Source organism: Puma concolor, chromosome A2, assembly GCF_028749965.1.
Source record: "Puma concolor isolate L17-30 chromosome A2, mPumCon1.1.hap2, whole genome shotgun sequence".
NCBI classification, from domain to species: Eukaryota; Metazoa; Chordata; class Mammalia; order Carnivora; family Felidae; genus Puma; species Puma concolor.
Window position 1 is genome coordinate 161277544 of NC_141668.1, and position 25511 is coordinate 161303054.

The 25511-nt window shown below is 40.3% G+C and overlaps 2 protein-coding genes across 2 annotated transcripts; one reads left to right on the forward strand and one right to left on the reverse strand.

The window, feature by feature from the left end:
- The first annotated feature begins 7147 nt into the window (after positions 1 to 7147).
- LOC112852326 (olfactory receptor 7A17-like) lies at positions 7148 to 8101 on the forward strand. Its single transcript, XM_025915815.2, has one exon. It carries the CDS (start codon positions 7163 to 7165, stop codon positions 8099 to 8101), a length of 939 nt encoding a protein of 312 aa, XP_025771600.2. The 5' UTR covers positions 7148 to 7162.
- A 16204-nt stretch (positions 8102 to 24305) lies between these two features.
- LOC112852559 (olfactory receptor-like protein OLF4) lies at positions 24306 to 25274 on the reverse strand. The gene has a single exon (XM_025916073.1). The coding sequence runs from the start codon at positions 25272 to 25274 to the stop codon at positions 24306 to 24308; it is 969 nt and encodes a 322-aa protein (XP_025771858.1).
- Positions 25275 to 25511: the final 237 nt, after the last annotated feature.

Consider the following 25511-nt stretch of genomic DNA (forward strand, 5'->3'; position numbering starts at 1 on the left):
TCACTGAAAAGTCTCAGGTCTGACAATCAAGTGAGAGATTGTGACTCTTCATTTGGGTGACTCATGTCAAACCTCCTCACCTCGGAACTAGAGTTGTTTTTCTTTTAAGTGTATTTATTTATTTTGAGAGAGACAGAGAAACCTAGAGTGGGGAAGGGGCAGAGAGAGATGGAGAGAGGGAATCCCAAGAAGGCTCCATACTGCCAGTGCAGAGCATGACTTGGGGCTCGAGCCCATGAACCATGAGATCATGACCTGAGCCAAAATCAAGAGTCTGCTGCTTAACTGACTGAGCCACCCAGGCACCCCGAACTAGAGTTTTTATATTTACATAGATTGTTAGGTCTTTGAAAATTCTATTTTATGCACCCAAATACCATGATCAGTCGCCTTTTCCAAAGATCCCAGTGGCTTAATGTGTTGGAAAGAATAAGCTGGCTGTCCTGCTTATCACATTAATGCCTCTGATGGCCACGTGATTCACATATGGTGTTTGCAGTTCCGGACCACATTCTGTCTCCTGGGGTCAGAAGGAACTCATCTCAACTTCAGCAGCTCCCATCTTAGCTCTATCATACGTGGAAAACCATTACACAGCTGCTGTACTCCTCACAAATTCTTTTCTCAATCTCTTGGGGAATGTAATGACCTTTGAACCCATCTGGAGTGATATTTGGGTAGCGAGTGATTGTGCAAACACGAGAGATCTAATGCCACATTCCTGTTGGCTTGTACCTTGCTTTCCTTGTTATGTATAGCTCTATATAGCTGTACATAGTTCTCTATCTATCTATCTATATAGATAGATAGACAGATTAGATAACTAGATTATCTAATTTGTTGGCGTACAATGTTTCGTAACATTCTCTTATGTTCATTTTTCTATGGTCCACACTAATGTCCACATTTTTATCTCTTACTTCAGTAACTTACATCTATTCTCTTCACTTCATTTCAGTTTATCTTAACTTCTGTCATTTTTATTATTGTTCTCAACAAACCAACTTTTCATTTCATTGATTTTCTTTCTTGTTTTACTGGTTTATAGTTTTATTATCACAAATCTTTATTATTTCCTATATACATACACATATATACTGTATAATAACATACTTAGTACCCTGAACTGCTTTTAGAACAGACCATCACTGAATGCAAACTTCAGTCAACTAAGTGATAAAAATATATTTAAATATTCTCATTTGTTCAAGCTGCCATATGGACCTGGGTTTCTGTTAATCACTCCATCAATATATTTGGTTTGCTCAAAAATTCCTTTCCATATTCCATCAAGCATGATCAGTAGAATGCATTCTGTTGTGCATTCATTAAATTTTTATTAAAAAACTAGAAAAATCTCACAACTACTTGGATACCTTAATTTCCATCATATACACACACACACACACACACACACACACACACACACACATATATATATATATATGTAAATGTTTATTTTTGAGAGAGAGAGGGAGAGAGCAGGGGAGGGGCAGAGAGACAGGGAGACACAGAATCTGAAGCAGGCTCCAGGCTCTGAGCTGTCAGCACAGAGCCCAATGGGGGGCTCAAACTCATGAACCACGAGATGATGACTTGAGCCTAAACTGGACACTTAACCAGTTGAGCCAGCCAGGTGCCCCTTAATTTCATCTTATCTAAACTTTGCGTTTATCTCTGTGGTATCCTGAGATCTGATGTCAGATGTTGGTTCAGGGAAGAGGAAAAGGAATGGACATGACAAGAATCGGCAGGCATCCCCTTGCAAGGTGAGTGTGTTTTAGGTGAAGTGATTACAAAGCTTTTAGACAAGGTACTGTGTGGCTCATCAGACAGGTCAAGATGTGCTGTGTGGGCCAAACTGAAGCCTCTGTGTAGTTGGACAAATCAGAGTATTCGAATTTACCCAAATCCTAGATTCTTTCTACTCATTATTGTTCTCAACTGCCTCTTTACAAATGAGGCCTTGAATTTTATAAAAGATATTTAGCAGGCTATGAATTCAACTTATTTTGTAGCACATCCATATGTGAGATCTGACTTTGTTTTTTTTCCATTCCCATACTGAGATACAGCTTTGAGAGATCAGAGATTTGATTTATGCAGTTCTGGATATGTCCTGATTATTGTATTCTAAATAATCTGAGGATCTAAAACCCCTATCTTTGTCATGTCTTTTTGTAGCCTCTGCAGTGCAATTGAAAGCACTCAGCACACTCCCAACTTTATTCCTTTTCATGGCTGGATAACGTCCCATGTATGGATAGACTACCGTTTGTTTATTCATTCATCATTTGATGACCATGTGGGTAGTAACCATCTGTTGGCTACTGCCAATCTTTTCCCCATGTAACTACTTTACATTCCAATCAGCAACGCATGAGGCTCCCAATTTCTCCACATCCTTGTAAACATTTCTCATATTCCATTTGAAAAATAGTAGCCTTCCTATGAGTGTGATTTGGTGTCTCACGGTTGTGAGTTGTAGTTCCCTAATGACTGTTGATGTTGAACACGTGCCTCTTGACCCCTTGTATGTCCTCCTTGGGGAAATGTCTACTTAGGTCTTTTGTCCGTTTTCAAATTGGGCTGTTACTTCTGTTGTTGAGTTTTTGTACTTGTTACATATTCCTGATATTCAACTCTTACCAAATGTATAATTTGCAAACATACTGTGCTCTCCTATGGGTTGTATTTCTGCTCTCTTCATAGTGTCTACTGATACACTAAAGGGTTCAATGTGGTCCCATTTTCTTTTCTTTTTCTTTTGTTGTTTGTGCTTTTGGTGTCATATTTAAGAAATCAATGTCAAAATTACCCCTTGGTCACAGTGTAGGATCTTTTTAACATGTTCCTGGATTCCATTCGCTAGTAGTTTGTAGAAGATTTTTGCAGCTATACTCATAAGAACACTGGACTGTAATTTACATTTCTTGTTTTCTTCGGTTAGGTGTCAGGGCGGTCATGGTATCATCAAATATGTTTTGGAAGAGTTTGAGAAAGTTCAGTATAAATTAAGGTTTGATAGGATTAACCAATGAAGCCATCAGATCCTGGACTTTCCTCTGTTGGAAAGGTTTTTTTTTTTTTTTAATTATTATTATTGTTCTAATATCCTTATTTGTTATAGATCTATTCAGATTTTTCATTTCTACTTGAACCACTTTGTTAGTGTATTTCTAGGAATGCATCCGTTCAACTAGATTATCTAATTTGTTGGTGTACAATGTTTCATAACATTCTCTTATGTTCATTTTCCTATGGTCCACACTAATGTCCACACTTTCGTCTCTTACTTCAGTAACTTCTGTCTACTCTTTTCACTTTATTCCAGTTTATCTTAACTTTTGTCATTTTTATTAATGTTCTCAACAAACCAACTTTTCATTTCATTGATTTTCTTTCTTGTTTTACTGGTCTATATTTTTATTATCATGAATCTATTATTGCCTTAAGTAGCTTGGAGTTGAGTTTGCTATTATCATTATTAATTATTATTAATTATTTCTTTAAGGTGTAAAATTAGGATATTGATTTGAAGTCTTTCTTTTCTTTTTTTTTTTTTTTTAGATGTAGATATTTATAGCTATAAGCTTACCCTCTGACCATTGCTTTTGCCAAACTCATAAGTTCTGGGAGGTTGTATTCTTGTTTTTGTTCTTTTTTTAAAAATTAATGTTTACTTTTGGGAGAGAGAGAGACAGAACACGAGTGGGGAGGAGCATAGAGAGACGACGACATAGAATCCAAAGCAGGCTCCAGGCTCTGAGCTGTCCACACAGAGTCCGGCATGGGGCTTGAACTCATGAGCCGTGAGATCATAACCTGAACCAAAGTCGGATGGTTAACTTACTGAGCCCCCCAGGTGCCCCTTGTTTTTGTTCTTATCAAAGTGTTTTGTAATATCCCTCATTGTTTCTTCTTGGACTCACTGGTTGGTTAAGTGTGTGTTTTTGAACCTTCATGTATTTGGCAATTTTCTAGTTTTCCTTCTGATACTGATGTCTAGTTTCCCTTCATTTGATTGGAGAAGATATTTTATATTATTTTAAACTTTTAAAAATTATTGAAGCATATTCAACATTTTGATGTAGTAACAGGAATCATCAGAGTCTCCACTCTCCGCCTCCCCCCACCCCCACCCCCACCCCCAGGAATTATCTCGTTGTTTGCTGGGGGTTATAGTCTGTTGAGTATTATTCTGAACTGTTTTTGTAATGACTGCATTCTCTTTCATGTGTGATCTCTGATGTCTCTGTTCTTTTAGCTTGGGTGTCAGCCTGCAGTTTGAGAGAGAATTTGTTTAATGTCATGATTGAGGACAACACCAGAGAAAATAGATGGGAGAAAGAAGATATTCTGGTATAATCATAGTGTCCCTCCAGAATCAAGGCTAGAGCAGGCATTGTGGGTTTCTCTGCATTACAGCGGCCATACCTAAAAAGTGGTGGTCTTTTTCTGGGAGGAAAGAGTCCAAAGAGATAAGAACTCCAAAGATGTCTCCCAGGATTAAATCCAGCACATGAGCACATGTCTGCACCGTGTTTTCCTCTTTTAGCTCCAGGGAACAAAATCTCTCAAGGTATAGAGAGACAAAAGAATACTTCATCAACAGGACTGTTGGGAATTCAGCTCCTAAAGCCACAGAAATTCTTAAATGCTTCCACTAGGCCCTCTAAAGTCAATTCTACTAATTTCGGATGATGAGGAAACACAGTTGTGTCTTCCAGAGACCTCATGAGTGGTTCCATCACCCTGCCCTTTCTGGGGGCAAATTTATTAATCTCAGTGGGATGGAACTTCATGAGTGAGCTCAGACATTTTTGTGATAATATCTGGGTGAACCACAGCATTTTCACAGGTACTGGGGAATATGATAATGATGCATAGGACTCTCTTTATTGGCAGTAACTTTATGTTATACAAAAGGATAACAAGTAAAGAAATGTTGTTAATACAAAATCCTGGCACGTTTAAGTCCCAGATTTTGGAAGTCAATAAGTGGGATGCACTAAAATATCTTTTTGCACCCATCAGTCTCCTCTGGTGTTGGCTATCCATCATGGGGCCTCCCTGTCTCAATGGTTTGTTCTGTTGTTTCACGGTTTCTTCCTTTTCCCTGTTAGTGGTATCTCTCTTTTTTTTTTTTTATAAATTTTTTTTTTCAACGTTTATTTATTTTTGGGACAGAGAGAGACAGAGCATGAACGGGGAAGGGGCAGAGAGAGAGGGAGACACAGAATCGGAAACAGGCTCCAGGCTCTGAGCCATCAGCCCAGAGCCTGACGCGGGGCTCGAACTCACGGACCGCGAGATCGTGACCTGGCTGAAGTCGGACGCTGAACCGACTGCGCCACCCAGGCGCCCCAGTGGTATCTCTTTTTAATGCCACTCAACCATTCGTTCTTTCCACAAACACTTATTGAGAAATTACTGCATGGTAGGAACTAACATATTCTGGGAATAAAGAAATTAATAAGGTATTGTTTCTTCTCTCAAGGTGCTCCTGATCTAAACAGAGGAAGAAACATAGAAATAAGTAAACGCAATCTCTGATATGGTATTCCAATTCTGGTGAAGTGGGTCCTAAAATAGTAGACTTTTCCTGAGGAGATTAGTGAAGGCTTCACAGTCAAGGTTTTAAATGTACAGAGCTTTGGGGCATCTGGGTGGCTGAGTCGATTAAGCATCCAACTTGAGCTCAGGTCATGATCTCACCTTTTGTGGGATCGAGCCCCACATTGGGCTCTGTGCTGACAGCCCAGAGCCTGGAGCCTGCTTTGGATTCTGTGTCTCCCTGTCTCTCTGCCCCTTGATGAAGGCCTTGATGAAGCTGGAGAATTGAGTCCCTAAGTCTTCTTTGCCAGTGGAAGCTGCCTATCTACCCCAATGGGTTTGGCCTCCCCATGCCTAGTGATAGGGTCACCCGTCGCCCCAGTGGTAGTAGCCTCCATACCCACAGTGGTGTCACCTCTCCACTTCAGTCTGAGGGGTTAACCCTGCTCTGCCTGAGGAAACGAATGCCTCCCCACCAGGCAGTTGCCACCCAAGACAATGCCAAATCTCCTCATGTCCCACCCTTAACACTCCTCTTTGCTTCTAGACCCATAACTAGACTCATTTGCCAGCAGGCCCCTAAGGATAAGGTGCAGTGTGATCTGTGAGAAAGTGTTCTACACTCCAGAAGAACGACTTGAGTTTTCTAATTTATACAGACAGAAATCCAGGGAACATGTGTGGGAAGGGATAGATTCAGAGTGTGGGCTAATGTGGGAAAGAACATAAAGTTGGAACGGGCTGAATGTATTGATATGGGCTCACTAAGCAGAGATTCTGCGTTTAATGTTGCAGCCTGGGAACTTACAGTTTGTTTGGTGGAACCCGGACCACAGGTAGCCCACAGTGAGTGAGTTGGAAATGCCAGACCTGCCTTGGTTTAATGTAGAGTTGTGGATTTAGAGGCTTAGGGAGATTGGAATGTTAGAATGGGTTTATCGGGTTAGACCTACTCACCCACGCTGGAAGAGTCCAGAGGACATACCTTGCACAATGACTATGAGAAATGGATTGTGAGGGGAGCCACAATATCCTTGATGAGCTCTGGGATTGCTGTTCTCTGTAGGCTAGATCTTACAGTGGAAACTTCAGCCACCGTGTTGGAAAACTTAAATGAAGTGGGAGTAATTGGGTCCTGGGATGACAGAGGCCAAGTAGCAGCATCAACAACCAAAGGCAAAGTGCAAATGATTGCTGTAGTGGACTGGAATAGTCTGACTTACTCCAATGGTTGGTGGTGACTAGTTGACCGTGGTGCTCCTGGAAGAGAAATTAGGTAGAAAGTCTACTAAATTCTTGCTTGATCTGTTTAAGCAGAAAAGTTCAAGGTCAAGTAAACAAAAACTAACCTTAATCAAAAACAGTGAGTCCCAACCTCTCAATAAATTCCCAGAGCTGGTTTACAGACCTAGAACTTTTGGAATGAAAGGGGGCCAAGTCCTCTTGAGGAAGGACCCCTGTACACTGCCCTATGCTTATTCCATTAATCTTTCTCCTCACCTTCCCAATCCGGACCTTCAGTGTTTTACCAGGGTAATTGTAGAGGGTAACTGCTTGAGGTTAAATCTGCATTTCTTTGTCTCTTTTCCACCGTTTCATCAGCCACATGGAATCAGAAAATCAAACATGTGTTTCAGAATTTATCCTCCTGGGTGTCTCAGAAGATGTATTACTACAGCCCCTCCTCTTTGGACTGTTTTTGTCCATGTATCCGGTCACGTTCATTGGGAACCTGCTCATCATCCTGGCCATTATCATGGACTCCCACCTCCACACGCCCATGTACTTCTTTCTCTCCAATCTCTCTTTGGCAGACATCTGTTTCATCTCCACCACCATCCCTAAGATGCTACTGAACATCCAGACACAGAGTAAAGTCATTACCTATGCAGGATGCATCGCCCAGTTGTACTTTTTCATGCTTTTTGGAGATCTGGACAACTTTCTCCTGACTGTGATGGCCTATGACCGGTTTGTGGCCATCTGTCACCCCCTCCACTACACGATCATCATGAACCCCCGCCTCTGTGGCCTCCTGCTTCTGGCATCCTGGATCATGACTGCCCTGCACTCATTGTTACAGAGCTTAATGGTTTTGCGACTCTCTTTTTGTGAAGAGTTGGAAATCCCTCATTTTTTCTGTGAACTTAATCAGCTAATCCATCTTGCTCGTTCTGATACTTTTCTCAACGATTTGGTGATGTATTTTGCTACTGGCCTTGTAGCTATTGTTCCACTCACAGGGATCCTCTTCTCTTACTCTAAGATTGTAACCTCCATTTTCAGAATTTCATCAGCTGGAGGCAAGTACAAAGCATTTTCTACATGTGGGTCTCACCTTTCAGTTGTCTCCTTGTTCTATGGCACAGGCCTTGGGGTGTATCTGAGTTCTGCTGCTGCACAAAACTCCAGGGCCAGTGCCATAGCCTCAGTCATGTACACAGTGGTCACCCCCATGCTGAACCCTTTTATCTATAGTCTAAAAAACAAAGACATAAAGCAAGCCCTTAAAAAGCTCTTCAGCCAAGAAACGTTCTCTACATAGGGGTGTTATTTGTATGAAGACAGAGACTTGATCGTGAGTAACAATGCTCAAAACCCCACAGGACCTAAGTCATGATAATGTTATAAGCTCACAGAATGGTAATCTGCAGTTTATGTTATCTCAAGGGTTCAGCCTCTTTAATTTTTCATACATGGTAAGTAACTGTTTCTTCTGTATTTTATTTAAAACTTTGATCTCTCATATTTTGGGAGGTCAGTGTGGGAAATAGAATCCAGTGCATGAGTTTTCAGCAGCAAATATATGTAATACAGGAGGTTTAGTACTTATAATATTATAGGAAGAGCTAGAGGAATAAATGTGTAATGCTTCCCGTGCCAGATGAGAGCAGCTGCCCTCAAAGAAAATTCTGCTCTCAAAGAAAATTTACTTGACATATCAAAGGCTATATAGCAATCACTAAAGTTTGTGTGAATCCACTTTAGAAATTGAACACATTGCAGAACAGAAGGAACTGGAGTCACCATTGGGTAAAGTCTACAATAATCCACATTCACTCTCTAAGATCTAATTTTCTTCTGCACCATCTAAAACATGAGTCTGGCACAACAGAAATGACAGCCCTTGACATTCAAGAATTATAGTGTCATTGATCTTTGGAATTTCCCCAGGGATGCGTTGCTATTCTTAACATTTTTATAGGCAAGAACACTATCAGAGGATCTATTTTGCTCCCTCTTAACGTAATGTCCCTTTCTCAGATTATAAAAGCATTGTGGGTATTTTGCCAAATTCCATCTATGACTTTTCCATCTCTTGATGTCAGAAATTAGGTCATACTAACAAGATACAGTTGTGGACCTGAAATACACTTTGTGAAACATAATGAGGCTGATACTTTATCATCACCTGACCCAGAAGTGACATCACTAATTTGTATGCTATAGTGGTAATTTCCTATTTCAGACTCCCTACTTCACAATTTTCTGATAAATTTCCACAGGAAGGAAGGAAGGGAAAGAAAGAAAGAAATGAAAGGTAGAAAAATGCCTAATTACATTATTTGCCAATTTCTATAGTATAAACCTCTCACTTTGGCTAAGTTTAAGCTACCCATGTGACTTTTACCCAACAAAGTGGGATGAGACATGCACAGTCACACCTCATAACCCATTAGGAACCAGCTCCAGCACATAAACATCTTTGTGTAAAGTCAGGAGAAAAATAAAGAGCATTAGTCTGTTGCAGTTTTAATGTTTTTTCAAGGTGAGCTGGTCCCATCATTTGAGGGTCAATGAAAAGTCTCAGGCTTGAGCAATTGCGACCCTTCGTTCTGAGGACTTAGGCCAACTTTCTTTGTATGAGAACTTGAATTTTTCTTAGTTATACAGATGGATGGGATCTTAGTAAGATGCCCATCACTTTTAATTAAGAAGGCATCAAGATCAATTGCCTATTCCAAAAAGTCCCTATGGTTCAATCCATTTTGATTAACATTTGATCCTTCTACCCATTACATTAACGATAAATTCCTCACCTCTCACTTTGCGTGACATCTGCTCGGTCTCTGCCAGTTCGGGATGTCATTCTCTCTGTTGAACCTAGGTTGAACGTGTTCCAATGTCAGCACCTCCGATGTTGTGATAAGTCCGTCACGCAGAGGACAACCACTACAGAACTCTGCAGAGATGTCACACACCTCACCAATGTATTTCTCAATCTCTTGTTGATACTATGGCCTCTGACTGCTTTCTTAAGGCATTCTTGGGAGTTTGGATGTTGAATCACTGGAGATAAATCTACACAGCACTGCTTTGGTCTCATCCCATAAGTTTATGTATGTTGTGATTTATCTGAAGATCATTTCTAATTTCCCCTATGATTTCTTCCTTAGTCAATTGATTGAGTGTGCTCTGCAATTTTCACATAGGTGTAGATTTTCCAGTTTTCCTCCTTATATTGATTTCTAGTTTCATTCCCTGTGGTTGGAGAAGATACTTAGAGTAATTTCAACTTAAAAATGTACTGAGAATTGTGTTTTCAGGCCTTTTTTGGTGTCAATTTGATTTTTGTATACTGACACACTTTAACTCCCTTCTCATTTCTTTTGGCCTGTAGTTTATAGATATTTTATGTGTAGTTACCATGGGGATTACATGTAACATCCTAAGCTTGTAACAATATCATTTGAAGTGATATCAACTTGACTTCAACCATATATAAAACTCTACTCCTACACAGTTCTACCCATCATTTTATCATTATCAAAATTCACATAGTTATTAAAAAATTTTAAAGTAGGAGTATTTTTATGTATTTTTTAAATTTATCTGAGGGAAAGTGAGAGAGCGAGCAAGAAAGCATGTGAGCAGGGAAGAGGATCAAAGGGAGAGAAAGAGAGAATGTACTAAGTGTGGACCCTGATTTGGGGCTCAATCCCACAATCCTGGGATCATGACCTGAGCCTAAATCAAGAATCAGATACTCAACCAACTGAGCTACCCAGGTGCCCCCATGTAATTATTTTTAAGCAGTTGTGTTGTAAGTCCTTCCACATATGGAATGTGGAGTTAAAATCTGATATTACAAAATGCTGGTTTTTGTATTTTCCCATGTATTTAACTCCAACCAAGATATTTCTGGCCTCCTAAGGCATCACGTTACTGTGTAGTGTCCTTCCATTCTGACCTGAAGCACTCCCTTTGGCTTTTTTTGTAGGGCGGGTCCAGTAGGAATCCAACTGCCTTGGCTTTTGTTTATCTGAGAATGTCTGAATTTCTCCTTCATGTTTCGTACACTTTCATGAGGTGTAGGTTCTAAGGTGACAATATTTTCTTTCAGTAATTTAAATATATTATCCCATTGGCTCTGGCCTCCAAAGTTTCTGTGGAAAAATCGGCTTACCATCTTATTGAGGATCTCATGCATGATGAGTTCTCACTTACTGAACTCAGGATTACCTCTTCTATATTTGGCTTTCAGTAGTTTGATTATGTGTCTCAGTGTGAATCTCTTTGTTTATCCTACTTTGAGTTCACTGAATTTCTTGGATATGTAGATTAATTTACTTCATCAAATTTGGGGAGTTTCAGCAATTACTTCTTCAAATAATTACTTCTTTCTTTCAATTACTTCTCTTTGCCCATTTCTCTCTTTTCTTTCTGGACTCCCTTAATGCTTGTGTTGGTTTTGGTAATGGAGTCCCCCAAGTCTCTTAGGCTCTGTTTAGTTTTTCTTATTTCTTTTTTCTTTCTGCCCCTAACACTCAATAATTTCAACTGGCCTGTCTTCAAGTTCATGAATTATTTCTGTCTGTTCAAAGCTGCTCTTTTTAAAATAGATGGTCGCTTTCTTTATTATGATGAAGATATGTTACTTTAGACCTACATTAACATTGTACTAACTGGGGAAACCATACAAGCATTCCAATAAAATCATAAACAAATCAAGCATTTAAAAAATCATCTTTATTATAGTTCCTGCTACAACATAATAAACAAGACAAATAAAGTACAAGTAATCATTATTACATTCAGATAGCTAATACTTACATGAGACTTGCTATATGTAAATGTTGTTCTAAGTGTTTTACATACAGAAAAAATTTATTTCTCTCAAAAACTGTAGGGTATTTGCAATGGAGATTACGTGTTACATATGAGGAAACCAAGGCACAGAAAGGTTAAGTAACTTCTATAGTCACACATCTAACAAGTGCTAGAGCTTAGATTTTGGAATTCTTTCCAGAAATGATCTATCATATTCAGTATCATCTCAATCAAAATTCTGGCAGGCAATTTTGTAAAAACTGTTAAGCTGATTCTAAAATGAATATGCATTTTGAAAGATCTAGAAAACCCAAAAACTATGGAAAAAGGAAAAACAAAGTTAGCATTTTTTATACTACCTGATTTCCAAACTATTACAAATTTATAGTAATCAAGATATTGTGATATTGGCTTACAACATATAAATAAATCACTATAAGAAACAGAGAGCCCAGAAATAAGCCCACACATATACAATCAAATTATTTTAAAAGGTGACATGATAAGTTAATAGGAAAATATATTCTCAACATATAGTACTAGAATAATTGGATATCTATATGGCAAAAAATAAACATTGATGCCAATTTATACTATATTCAAAAATTAATGTTAAATGGATTATAGAACTAAACATAAAAGATAAGACTATAATACTTCCAGAAAATCATAAGACAGAAACTTTGTGACTTTGGAGTACCTAATATTGCTTAAAAATAAGATACTAATTATTAAAAAATTGATCGGGATAAAGGAAGCAAGATGGCGGCGTAGGAGGACGCTGGGCTCACCGCGCGTCCTGCTGATCACTTAGATTCCACCTACACCTGCCTAAATAACCCAGAAAACCACCAGAGGATTAGCAGAACGGAGTCGCCGGAGCCAAGCGCAGACGAGAGGCCCACGGAAGAGGGTAGGAAGGGCGGCGAGGCGGTGCGCGCCCCACGGACTGGCGGGAGGGAGCCGGGGCGGAGGGGCGGCTCGCCGGCCAAGCAGAGCCCCCGAGTCTGGCTTGCAAAAAGCGGAGGGGCCTGACGGACTGTGTTCCGACAGCAAGCGCGACTTAGCGTCTGGGAAGTCATAAGTTAACAGCTCTGCTCAGAAAGCGGGAAGGCTGGAGGACAAAGGGAAGGAGAGCTGCTGAGCCCCCGGACGACAGAGCTCAGTTTGGTGGGGAACAAAGGCGCTCGCCAGCGCCATCTTCCCCGCCCATCCCCCAGCCAAAATCCCAAAGAGAACCAGTTCCTGCCAGGGAACTTGCTCGCTCCGCGCAAACACCCAACTCTGCGCTTCTGCGGAGCCAAACCTCCGGCAGCGGATCTGAGTCCCTCCTGCTGCCACAGGGCCCCTCCTGAAGTGGATCACCTAAGGAGAAGCAAGCTAAGCCTGCCCCTCCTGCCCCTGTGCACCTTGCCTACCCACCCCAGCTAAGACGCCAGATCCCCAGCATCACAAGCCTGGCAGTGTGCAAGTAGCCCAGACGGACCACCCCACCCCACAGTGAATCCCGCCCCTAGGAGAGGGGAAGAGAAGGCACGCACCAGTCTGACTGTGGCCCCAGCGGTGGGCTGGGAGCAGACATCAGGTCTGACTGCGGCTCCGCCCACCAACTCCAGTTATTCACCACAGCACAGGGGAAGTGCCCTGCAGGTCCTCACCACGCCAGGGACTATCCAAAATGACCAAGCGGAAGAATTCCCCTCAGAAGAATCTCCAGGAAATAACAACAGCTAATGAGCTGATCAAAAAGGATTTAAATAATATAACAGAAAGTGAATTTAGAATAATAGTCATAAAATTAATCGCTGGGCTTGAAAACAGTATAGCTGACAGCAGAGAATCTCTTGCTACAGAGATCAAGGGACTAAGGAACAGTCACGAGGAGCTGAAAAACGCTTTAAACGAAATGCATAACAAAATGGAAACCACCACGGCTCGGATTGAAGAGGCAGAGGAGAGAATAGGTGAACTAGAAGATAAAGTTATGGAAAAAGAGGAAGCTGAGAAAAAGAGGGATAAAAAAATCCAGGAATATGAGGGGAAAATTAGAGAACTAAGTGATACACTAAAAAGAAATAATATACGCATCATTGGTATCCCAGAGGAGGAAGAGAGAGGGAAAGGTGCTGAAGGGGTACTTGAAGAAATAATAGCTGAGAACTTCCCTGAACTGGGGAAGGAAAAAGGCATTGAAATCCAAGAGGCACAGAGAACTCCCTTCAGACGTAACTTGAATCGATCTTCTGCACGACATATCATAGTGAAACTGGCAAAATACAAGGATAAAGAGAAAATTCTGAAAGCAGCAAGGGGTAAACGTGCCCTCACATATAAAGGGAGACCTATAAGACTCGTGACTGATCTCTCTTTTGAAACTTGGCAGGCCAGAAAGAATTGGCACGAGATTTTCAGTGTGCTAGACAGAAAAAGTATGCAGCCGAGAATCCTTTATCCAGCAAGTCTGTCATTTAGAATAGAAGGAGAGATAAAGGTCTTCCCAAACAAACAAAAACTGAAGGAATTTGTCACCACTAAACCAGCCCTCCAAGAGATCCTAAGGGGGACCCTGTGAGACAAAGTACCAGAGACATCACTACAAGCATAAAACATACAGACATCACAATGACTCTAAACCCATATCTTTCTATAATAACACTGAATGTAAATGGATTAAATGCGCCAACCAAAAGACATAGGGTATCAGAATGGATAAAAAAACAAGACCCATCTATTTGCTGTCTACAAGAGACTCATTTTAGACCTGAGGACACCTTTAGATTGAGAGTGAGGGGATGGAGAACTATTTATCATGCTACTGGAAGCCAAAAGAAAGCTGGAGTAGCCATACTTATATCAGACAAACTAGACTTTAAATTAAAGGCTGTAACAAGAGATGAAGAAGGACATTATATAATAGTGACAGGGTCTATCCATCAGGAAGAGCTAACAATTATAAATGTCTATGCGCCGAATACCGGAGCGCCCAAATATATAAAACAATTACTCATAAACACAAGCAACCTTATTGATAAGAATGTGGTAATTGCAGGGGACTTTAACACCCCACTTACAGAAATGGATAGATCATCTAGACACACGATCAATAAAGAAACAAGGGCCCTGAATGAGACATTGGATCAGATGGACTTGACAGATATATTTAGAACTCTGCATCCCAAAGCAACAGAATATACTTTCTTCTCGAGTGCACATGGAACATTCTCCAAGATAGATCATATACTGGGTCACAAAACAGCCCTTCATAAGTTTACAAGAATTGAAATCATACCATGCATACTTTCAGACCACAACGCTATGAAGCTTGAAATCAACCACAGAAAAAAGTCTGGAAAACCTCTAAAAGCATGGAGGTTAAAGAACACCCTACTAACGAATGAGTGGGTCAACCAGGCAATTAGAGAAGAAATTAAAAAATATATGGAAACAAACGAAAATGAAAATACAACAATCCAAACGCTTTGGGACGCAGCAAAGGCAGTCCTGAGAGGAAAATACATTGCAATCCAGGCCTATCTCAAGAAACAAGAAAAATCCCAAATACAAAATCTAACAGCACACCTAAAGGAAATAGAAGCAGAACAGCAAAGGCAGCCTAAACCCAGCAGAAGAAGAGAAATAATAAAGATCAGAGCAGAAATAAACAATATAGAATCTAAAAAAACTGTAGAGCAGATCAATGAAACCAAGAGTTGGTTTTTTGAAAAAATAAACAAAATTGACAAACCTCTAGCCAGGCTTCTCAAAAAGAAAAGGGAGATGACCCAAATAGATAAAATCATGAATGAAAATGGAATTATTACAACCAATCCCTCAGAGATACAAACAATTATCAGGGAATACTATGAAAAATTATATGCCAACAAATTGGACAACCTAGAAGAAATGGACAAATTCCTGAACACCCACACTCTTCCAAAACTCAATCAGGAGGAAATAGAAAGCTTGAACAGACCCATCACCAGCGAAGAAATTGAATCGGTTATCAAAAATCTCCCAACAAATAAGAGTCCAGGACCAGATGGCTTCCCAGGGGAGTTCTACCAGACGTTTAAAGCAGAGATAATACCTATCCTTCTCAAGCTATTCCAAGAAATAGAAAGGGAAGGAAAACTTCCAGACTCATTCTATGAAGCCAGTATTACTTTGATTCCTAAACCAGACAGAGACCCAGTAAAAAAAGAGAACTACAGGCCAATATCCCTGATGAATATGGATGCAAAAATTCTCAATAAGATACTAGCAAATCGAATTCAACGGCATATAAAAAGAATTATTCACCATGATCAAGTGGGATTCATTCCTGGGATGCAGGGCTGGTTCAACATTCGCAAATCAATCAATGTGATACATCACATTAACAAAAAAAAAGAGAAGAACCATATGATCCTGTCAATCGATGCAGAAAAGGCCTTTGACAAAATCCAGCACCCTTTCTTAATAAAAACTCTTGAGAAAGTCGGGATAGAAGGAACATACTTAAAGATCATAAAAGCCATTTATGAAAAGCCCACAGCTAACATCATCCTCAACGGGGAAAAACTGAGAGCTTTTTCCCTGAGATCAGGAACACGACAGGGATGCCCACTCTCACCGCTGTTGTTTAACATAGTGCTGGAAGTTCTAGCATCAGCAATCAGACAACAAAAGGAAATCAAAGGCGTCAAAATTGGCAAAGATGAAGTCAAGCTTTCACTCTTTGCAGATGACATGATATTATACATGGAAAATCCGATAGACTCCACCAAAAGTCTGCTAGAACTGATACATGAATTCAGCAAAGTTGCAGGATACAAAATCAATGTACAGAAATCAGTTGCATTCTTATACACTAACAATGAAGCAACAGAAAGACAAATAAAGAAACTGATCCCATTCACAATTGCACCAAGAAGCATAAAATACCTAGGAATCAATCTAACCAAAGATGTAAAGGATCTGTATGCTGAAAACTATAGAAAGCTTATGAAGGTAATTGAAGAAGATTTAAAGAAATGGAAAGACATTCCCTGCTCATGGATTGGAAGAATAAATATTGTCAAAATGTCAATACTACCCAAAGCTATCTACACATTCAATGCAATCCCAATCAAAATTGCACCAGCATTCTTCTCGAAACTAGAACAAGCAATCCTAAAATTCATATGGAACCACAAAAGGCCCCGAATAGCCAAAGTAATTTTGAAGAAGAAGACCAAAGCAGGAGGCATCACAATCCCAGACTTCAGCCTCTACTACAAAGCTGTCATCATCAAGACAGCATGGTATTGGCACCAAAACAGACACATAGACCAATGGAATAGAATAGAAACCCCAGAACTAGACCCACAAACGTACGGCCAACTCATCTTTGACAAAGCAGGAAAGAACATCCAATGGAAAAAAGACAGTCTCTTTAACAAATGGTGCTGGGAGAACTGGACAGCAACATGCAGAAGGTTGAAACTAGACCACTTTCTCACACCATTCACAAAAATAAACTCAAAATGGATAAAGGACCTGAATGTGAGACAGGAAACCATCAAAACCTTAGAGGAGAAAGCAGGAAAAGACCTCTCTGACCTCAGCCGTAGCAATCTCTTACTCGACACATCCCCAAAGGCAAGGGAATTAAAAGCAAAAGTGAATTACTGGGACCTTATGAAGATAAAAAGCTTCTGCACAGCAAAGGAAACAACCAACAAAACTAAAAGGCAACCAACAGAATGGGAAAAGATCTTTGCAAATGACATATCGGACAAAGGGCTAGTATCCAAAATCTATAAAGAGCTCACCAAACTCCACACCCGAAAAGCAAATAACCCAGTGAAGAAATGGGCAGAAAACATGAATAGACACTTCTCTAAAGAAGATATCCGGATGGCCAACAGGCACATGAAAAGATGTTCAGCGTCGCTCCTTATCAGGGAAATACAAATCAAAACCACACTCAGATATCACCTCACGCCAGTCAGAGTGGCCAAAATGAACAAATCAGGAGACTATAGATGCTGGAGAGGATGTGGAGAAACGGGAACCCTCTTGCACTGTTGGTGGGAATGCAAATTGGTGCAGCCGCTCTGGAAAGCAGTGTGGAGGTTCCTCAGAAAATTAAAAATAGACCTACCCTATGACCCAGCAATAGCACTGCTAGGAATTTATCCAAGGGACACAGGGGTACTGATGCATAGGGGCACTTGTACCCCAATGTTCATAGCAGCACTCTCAACAATAGCCAAATTATGGAAAGAGCCTAAATGTCCATCAACTGATGAATGGATAAAGAAATTGTGGTTTATATACACAATGGAGTACTACGTGGCAATGAGAAAAAATGAAATATGGCCTTTTGTAGCAACGTGGATGGAACTGGAGAGTGTGATGCTAAGTGAAATAAGCCATACAGAGAAAGACAGATACCATATGGTTTCACTCTTATGTGGATCCTGAGAAACTTAAGAGAAACCCATGGGGGAGGGGAACAAAAAAAAAGAGGTTAGAGTGGGAGAGAGCCAAAGCATAAGAGACTGTTGAGAACTGAGAACAAACTAAGGGTTGATGGGGGGTGGGAGGGAGGAGGGGGTGGGTGATGGGTATCGAGGAGGGCACCTTTTGGGATGAGCACTGGGTGTTGTATGGAAACCAATTTGACAATAAATTTCATATATAAATAAAAAAAAAAAATTGATCGGTATTTTTTAGGAGGTAGCATTAAGAGATAGGATGAAAATATCTACCATATTATGTCTGATTAAAGGCTTGCATAGAGAATACATAAAGCACTCGTAAAACTCAATGGTAAGAAGACAAATAATGTAATAAAAATGGTTAAAAGACTTGAAGAGGTATTTCACACAAAATATATATGAATGTCCAATAAATGTATAAAAAATTGCTCATCGTTAGTCATTTAGAGAAATATAAACCAAAGTACAATAAGATGCCGTTGCAGATGCCATTGAAGTGGCTAAAGTGGCATTTTCAACCTGACAACACCAAATGTTGACCAGATGATGAGTGTGGTAGGCAGACTTCTAAGATGGTCTCCTGTAGTCTTCATCTCATGTTATTCATGCCTTGAATGTGAAACTGATGTAGCGAATTGTTTCTAATAAATAGGGTACAGCAGAAGTGATAGATAATTTTTGTGATTAGGTTTTCAAAGACTGTGACTTCCGTCTTACTAGCAGACTCTATTGCCTTCTTAACTTTCACATCTTGATGAAGCAAGCTGCCATACTGGAGAGTCCCATGTGGCAACTTGTGGCATGTATCAATAGTTTGTTCATTTTTATTGCTTAGTATTCCTGCTTGTTACATGCTTTCCAGCGAACATCTACAGGAGAAATGGAGCCATCAGGCCAAGAGCTCCTGAAAATTGAATGCTTCTAAAAATGATGTAAACTTAGAAATATAACTTTCCCCAGTCAAACCTTCACATAAGACCCTGACCACTTCTGATGGGTGGATTGTAGCTTTTTGAGAGATCATGATTCAGAGAATTTAGCTAAGCCATGCCCAGATTCCCAGCCCACAGAAACTTTGAGATAATCAATATGTGAGATAATCAAGATGTCTTTCCTGAACTAATATTTACATGGGTGCATACATTTGTGAACACATTGAGTTAAAAATATTTCTGAGGGACACTGGTCCACAGGTGGCAAGTTAAAACAATAGTCATCCTAAAAGACCTTCTCTGAGTGGCTTGTGTCTTAAACCGTTTTCACAAAAGCAGTTTTTGTTTCCTTTTAATGCCCACTTCATAAGCACAGTTGAAGAAATCATCTTTTATAGATTGGGTAGCCCTATGATTGGGGCTTGGGGGAGCCTACACGTAGGCTCTAGGTAAGACTGTCCAAGAAGAATGACTTATATGGATAATACTCTACCAAAAAAGAAAATTATTCCTGGAGTATTGCTCTGAAGAGACAAGAAAAGCTTCTCCCGGGACTCAGAACCAGAGTCAGGGCACATAGAATATTACTGCCTTATACCATATATAATCTTTTCATCAAAAGACAGACTTCCATAAAAACTTCCATATATGTTTTTCAGAAATTGAAGACCATTTGGGTAATTTATCTAAGGGAAATGTACTCCTCCTTCATTCATCAAATGGGTGCTACACATTAGCTTAGATCACAGAAGTTTATTTTCTCACAGTTATAAAGGATGGAAGTCCAAGATCATGTGCCATTATCGTTGAGTTCTGGTGAGAGACTTCTTACTGACTTGTAGGAAGCCACCTTCATGCACTGTCTTCAACTGGCCTTTCCTTGGTTCATGTGGGGACAGAGAGAGAGAGAGAGATAGTGAGAGAGAGAGAGAGAGAGAGAGAGAGAGATCCTTCTCTTCTTATAAAGACACCAACCCAACTGGGTTAGTACCCCACCCTTATGACTTCACTTAACCATTATCACTTCCTAAAAATCCTATCTGCAAATACAGTCACATTGGGGATTAGATCTTCAATCTAGGAATATTAATGGGACACAATTCAGTCTATACTACACAGCTCAAGTGTATCAGGCTCTGTGTTGGGCATGGAGGGGGAACAAATATACTTTCAGCAGAGTGAGGGTGTACAGAATTTATAGCAGCTGTATTATAACTGTTGATTTTGCCATTTGACTCTCAGCTGGCAATCTATTTCCCTTACTCTGGCTTTAGAATCTTAATATCCTTTCATTTTTATTAATGAACAAAAGAAAGGAAAGAGTCAGTACTCTATCTAGAAGGACTGAGTTAGGGAATAATTTTAATACTTGAGGCCAATTGAATTCAGTTATCTCTGCCCAAACCATCTTGAATTGCCTCAAGGCAATTCTGTAATCCAGAATCTCAGTCTGGGAGGTTTTTGCTTGTCTTATTTAGTGATGCTGGGGAAAATCAGAAAAGAGAGTCAAAAAAGATCCAGCCGGAGTTTCTACCCACTTTGCACATTTCTTTCAGCCCTTTCAACTAGCTAGCATTACCCCCGATCAGCTAGCTAACACTGGGAGCTAATATTGCTCCCTGATACGTCTTACATGGCTTCTCCTTGGACAGGTTTTTTTACTTCTCATTTACTATTCCTAGCTGACTCCATTCCTCAGTGATATGTTTTCACACTCCTTAGATCTTTTCCTCCATAGTGCAGAAAATCACACAATGCTTCTAGTTTTGTTGACAGTAATCTACCAAAGAACATGTTCACCTGACCTTGACTCTGACCTAGTCATCTTTGTCATTGACTTGGAATTTCATGTCTATTTGTACGTGTGACTTCAGAATATCATGTGACATATGTATGACAGCACAAACAGGCATGACTTGTTTTATTGCACTTTACTGCACTTCGTAGATATGGAATTTTTTAAATTTTTTTTTTTCAACGTTTATTTAGTTTTGGGACAGAGAGAGACAGAGCATGAACGGGGGAGGGGCAGAGAGAGAGGGAGACACAGAATCGGAAACAGGCTCCAGGCTCCGAGCCACCAGCCCAGAGCCCGACGCGGGGCTCGAACTCCCGGACCGCGAGATCGTGACCTGGCTGAAGTCGGACGCTTAACCGACTGCGCCACCCAGGCGCCCCTGGAATTTTTTAAAAAACAAGTTAAAGGTTTGTGGCAAGCCCGTGTGAAGGAAGTCTATTGGCACCAATTATCCAACAATACCTGTTTACTTCATGTCTCTGTATCACAATTTGGAAATTCTTGCAATATCTCATTTTTTTCATTATTATTATTGTATTCGTTATGGTGATCTGTGACCCTAATGTGACTATTGTCATTGTTTTGAGGCTTCATGAACCACACACATATGACAGAAAACTTAATGGATAAATGGTATGTATTCCGACCAATCCACTGTTTGATTGTTCCCCATCTCCTTCCCTCTCCTTAGGCCTTCCTGTTCCCCAAGACACAGCAATATTGATATTAGGTCAGTTAATAATCCTACGATGGCCTATCCATATTCAATTGCAAGACTCAGATGTCTCTCGCTTTAAATCAAAAGCAAGAAGAGAAAGACAGATACCATATGTTTTCACTCATATGTGGATCTTGAGAAACTTAACAGAAGTAATTATGTCCGGTGAGGGAAGAATGTAGAAAGCCAAGAGAGGACTCCCTGGATGGTTGATGTTGGGGACTGAAGCTCTGTCCCCACAAGATGGCACGAAGGGGTCAGGTGCTGGTCTCCCAGCCAGACTTGGGACTCCAAAGAAAGAACAATGTCCTGTACAGCCCAAAGTTGCACACGCTGTGGGACTACAGAGGAGATATTTACAGCTCCTGTGTCTGCTCATTAAGCAGCTTTTACTCTAACCTGTAAGCACATGATCTCCCTATGGGGCAATGATCCAGACACAATGGGAAATTTTCCTGCTGGTTCTCTCTCTGATCCTAGGACACTGTGTGCTAATCCAGGTGAATTCAGTTTTGATTCCTTCTTCTCCATTAATCTCCTACCTTCCAATGGTCCACACCTCCCAGCACCTCATCACAACCCTGACTTCAAGTTTTCCCAAAAATCTAATACTGAGGAACTCATCTGATTAGTTCCCTTAGGTTTTCAAAACATTGATTTATGGTGGGGACACAATCCCTGATGTCTCTAGAAAATTACTATTTCCTTCTTCAGCAGAGGGGAGAAATTTGATCCTGTAGTATAAAACCTTGGGTACTGGGCACCTGGGTGTCTCAGTCAGTTGAGCGTCCAACTTCGGTTTGGGTCATGATCTCACAGCTTGTGAGTTTGAGCCCCACGTCAGGCTCTGTGCTGACAGCTCAGAGCCTGGAGCCTGCTTTGGATTCTGTTGTCTCCCTCTCTCTCTGCCCCTCCCCTGCTCTCGCTCTGTCTCTCTATCCTTCAAAAATAAATAAACATTTAAAAAAAATTAAAAAAAAAAAAAAACCTTGGGTACTATACTCCTTAGCTTCATGATAGTTTAGCCAAAACAATTAGGAATTTAATGGTTAGATCACAAGTTGAGAACTGTTGTTTACTCCCTCATGATGAAGTGTATTTTAATTATAAGAGATCCGTTTAGATTTTTTGCAGCATAGGCTAGCTTAGCACACTAAAGCGATTCTATGATTTAATTTTCACAAAAGTATTATCTATGAAGTCATCCTTTCATCAGCTCTATTCTCTATTGTCTAAATGGGTCTCAGAGGAAATTAATGTTCTGCTCAAAGGCATAAACCAAGCAGGGATGTAGTCTTAATTGGAATTATCTTGGGAGCTTCCAGTTCTGAAACTCTGGGAAGCGGTTCCCAACCAGAGTTGCTCTTGGGATATTTGGCCATGTCTGAAGGGATTCTGCTGAGTACCTTCCTTCACAGGACAGCACCCAACAACAATAATTATCTATGTCTAAAGGCCAACCGTGAGAAGGTGAGAAAACCTGTTCCCCACTGAGGCTTTTCCAACCTCAGTGTGCACGCAATTCACCAGGGACTGTAGTTGAAATGCAAATTCTTATTCCTCAGGTCTCCAGGGGCCCCAGCAGCTCTGCTTCTCTAACAAGCTCCTTGGTGGTGTTGATGCTGCGGGTCCTGGATGTGGAGCACAGACTGAGAGCAAAGCCATGGTCCTTTGTTGGAGAAAATTTAAATTTAAATTTAAAGTTGTTAAGATGGCAATACTACCCCAAATATCTACAAATTCAATGACAATATGAAAATAACAAAAAGGGTTTTTTTTGGGAAAAGTTTTTTAAAAGCCATCCTAAAATTAAATTTTAAATTAAAAATTTCCAAGCATGAGCACAGAATGCCATCCCATTTATTGATGTCCTCTTTAATTTCTTTCAGCAACATTTTATCGTTTTTATTTATAAGTCTTTTGACTGTAACACCTTAACCAGTTATTCACCCCAGCAAATAAATCCCCTTAAACACTGCCACTGGTGCACCATACTTGATTGAGAGATGTACTTGAAAAGAAAATGTAGTGCCTAGTAATACAAAGGACACTTTAAAATTTGCTTTGTCATATTCGAGGTCATCTTTGACTCCAAAGCTATATTAAGTCATTCTATTCATTTGAATTCCTGTTTCCGTAGACTCCACTAATAGACGTGTATTTGATAATCAGTTTTGCCAGTGACTAATGTAAGCACTGGGGACATAGGACCTGAGAAGAGAACAGAATCCTAATTAGGGGAATAAAACCAATGGCCTGTTATAAAATATGCTAATATGTTAATCAGGAAGAGCAGTTAAGTTAGTGATTTACAAAGGAATGACAGACATAAAGTGAAAAACTGTGATCTTAGAATAGAATAGAATAGAATAGAATAGAATAGAATAGAATAGAATACAAATGATCTATTGCCAGATTGAATTTTTTTCCATCAGAGCCATAACAAATGACTACTTTTTTTAGGAAAACTACAGACATTACGTGGGGTGATTTTTGTCATTGGAGAAGAAATTATTCATAAGAAATCCAAGCAGTTCCAATAGATGACTAGGAATTGCTAATTTTTTCATAAAACAGATTGGGAATTAACTTAGAAATAACAGAAGAAAATGAAGGGAAGATGGTTGGATATCAGAGAGAGGTAAAAAAAATTAATAAAATGAGTAACTACATTGTACTGTATTGAAAAAATGAAAATTACAGGGAGTTAATGAAAGCAAATTCTATGTCCACAATTTGCTTTAAAAAGATCACACCTTCTGACTCAAAGTCTTTGAGGACTGAAATCATGGGAAATTCTTCAACCGCAGGACAATTGGACCTTTTCTAACTGCCATTGCAGAGAATCTCCTCAGAGCCCCCTTTATATCTTTGTTCCTCAGGCTGTAGATGAAGGGGTTCAGCATGGGCGTGACCACCGTGTACATCACCGAGGCTGTGGCACTTGAGTGGGAGCTCTGGGTAGCAGCAGAGCTGAGGTACACTCCTAGGCTCGTACAAAAAAATAAGGAGACAACTAAAAGGTGAGATGCACAGGTGGAAAATGCTTTATACTTGCCCTGAGCTGATGAGATCCCACGAATGGAGGAAACTATCTTGGAGTAAGAGTAAAGGATCCCAACGAGGGGACCACCAGCCAGCAGCACAGCTGCAAGATACATCACCACGTTATTAAGAAAGGTGTCAGAACAGGCAAGTTGGATCAACTGATTGAGTTCACATAAAAAGTGGGGGATTTCTACCTCTGTACAGAAGGACAGCCGCAACACCATTGAAGTTTGCAACAAGGAATGCAGGACACTCGTGATCCAGGACACCAGGACCAGCAGCCCACAGAGCCGGGGATTCATGATGACCGTGTATTGCAGGGGGTGACAGATGGCCACAAACCTGTCATAGGCCATCACAGCCAGGAGATAGATGTCCAACACTGAAAAGATTAAGAAAAAGTTCATCTGGGTGATGCAGTCCTCATAGGTTATGACTTTGCTCTGGGTCCGGATGTTCCAGAGCATCTTCGGGATGGTGGTGGACGTGAAGCAGATGTCTACAAAGGACAGGTTGGCCAGGAAGAAGTACATGGGGGTGTGGAGGTGGGAGTCAGAGCCGACAACCAGGATGATGAGCAGGTTCCCAAACACAGTGATCAGGTACATGGAGAGGAAAAGCCCAAATATGAGGGGCTGCAGTTCTGGACCGTCTGAAAATCCCAGAAGCAGAAATTCTAATAGTCGTGTGTCGTTTCCTGGTTCCATGAGGTTGAACTGGCCCCCGGAAAAAGATATCAATTTTCACCTGAAGGCATTACTCACATAGTTGAAAGGGTCCAATTTATATCGTGCAGTCAAGAAATTAAATTCAGTATCTTGTGTATTGACTGTCCCCTTGAAGGGATTCCTTCTCATTTCATCTTTGATTCGGCGTTTCAGTCCCTTTCTCTGCATTCCCCAACAGAGGTCATGCATTTTACTGTTTTACCAAGAATATCTCTC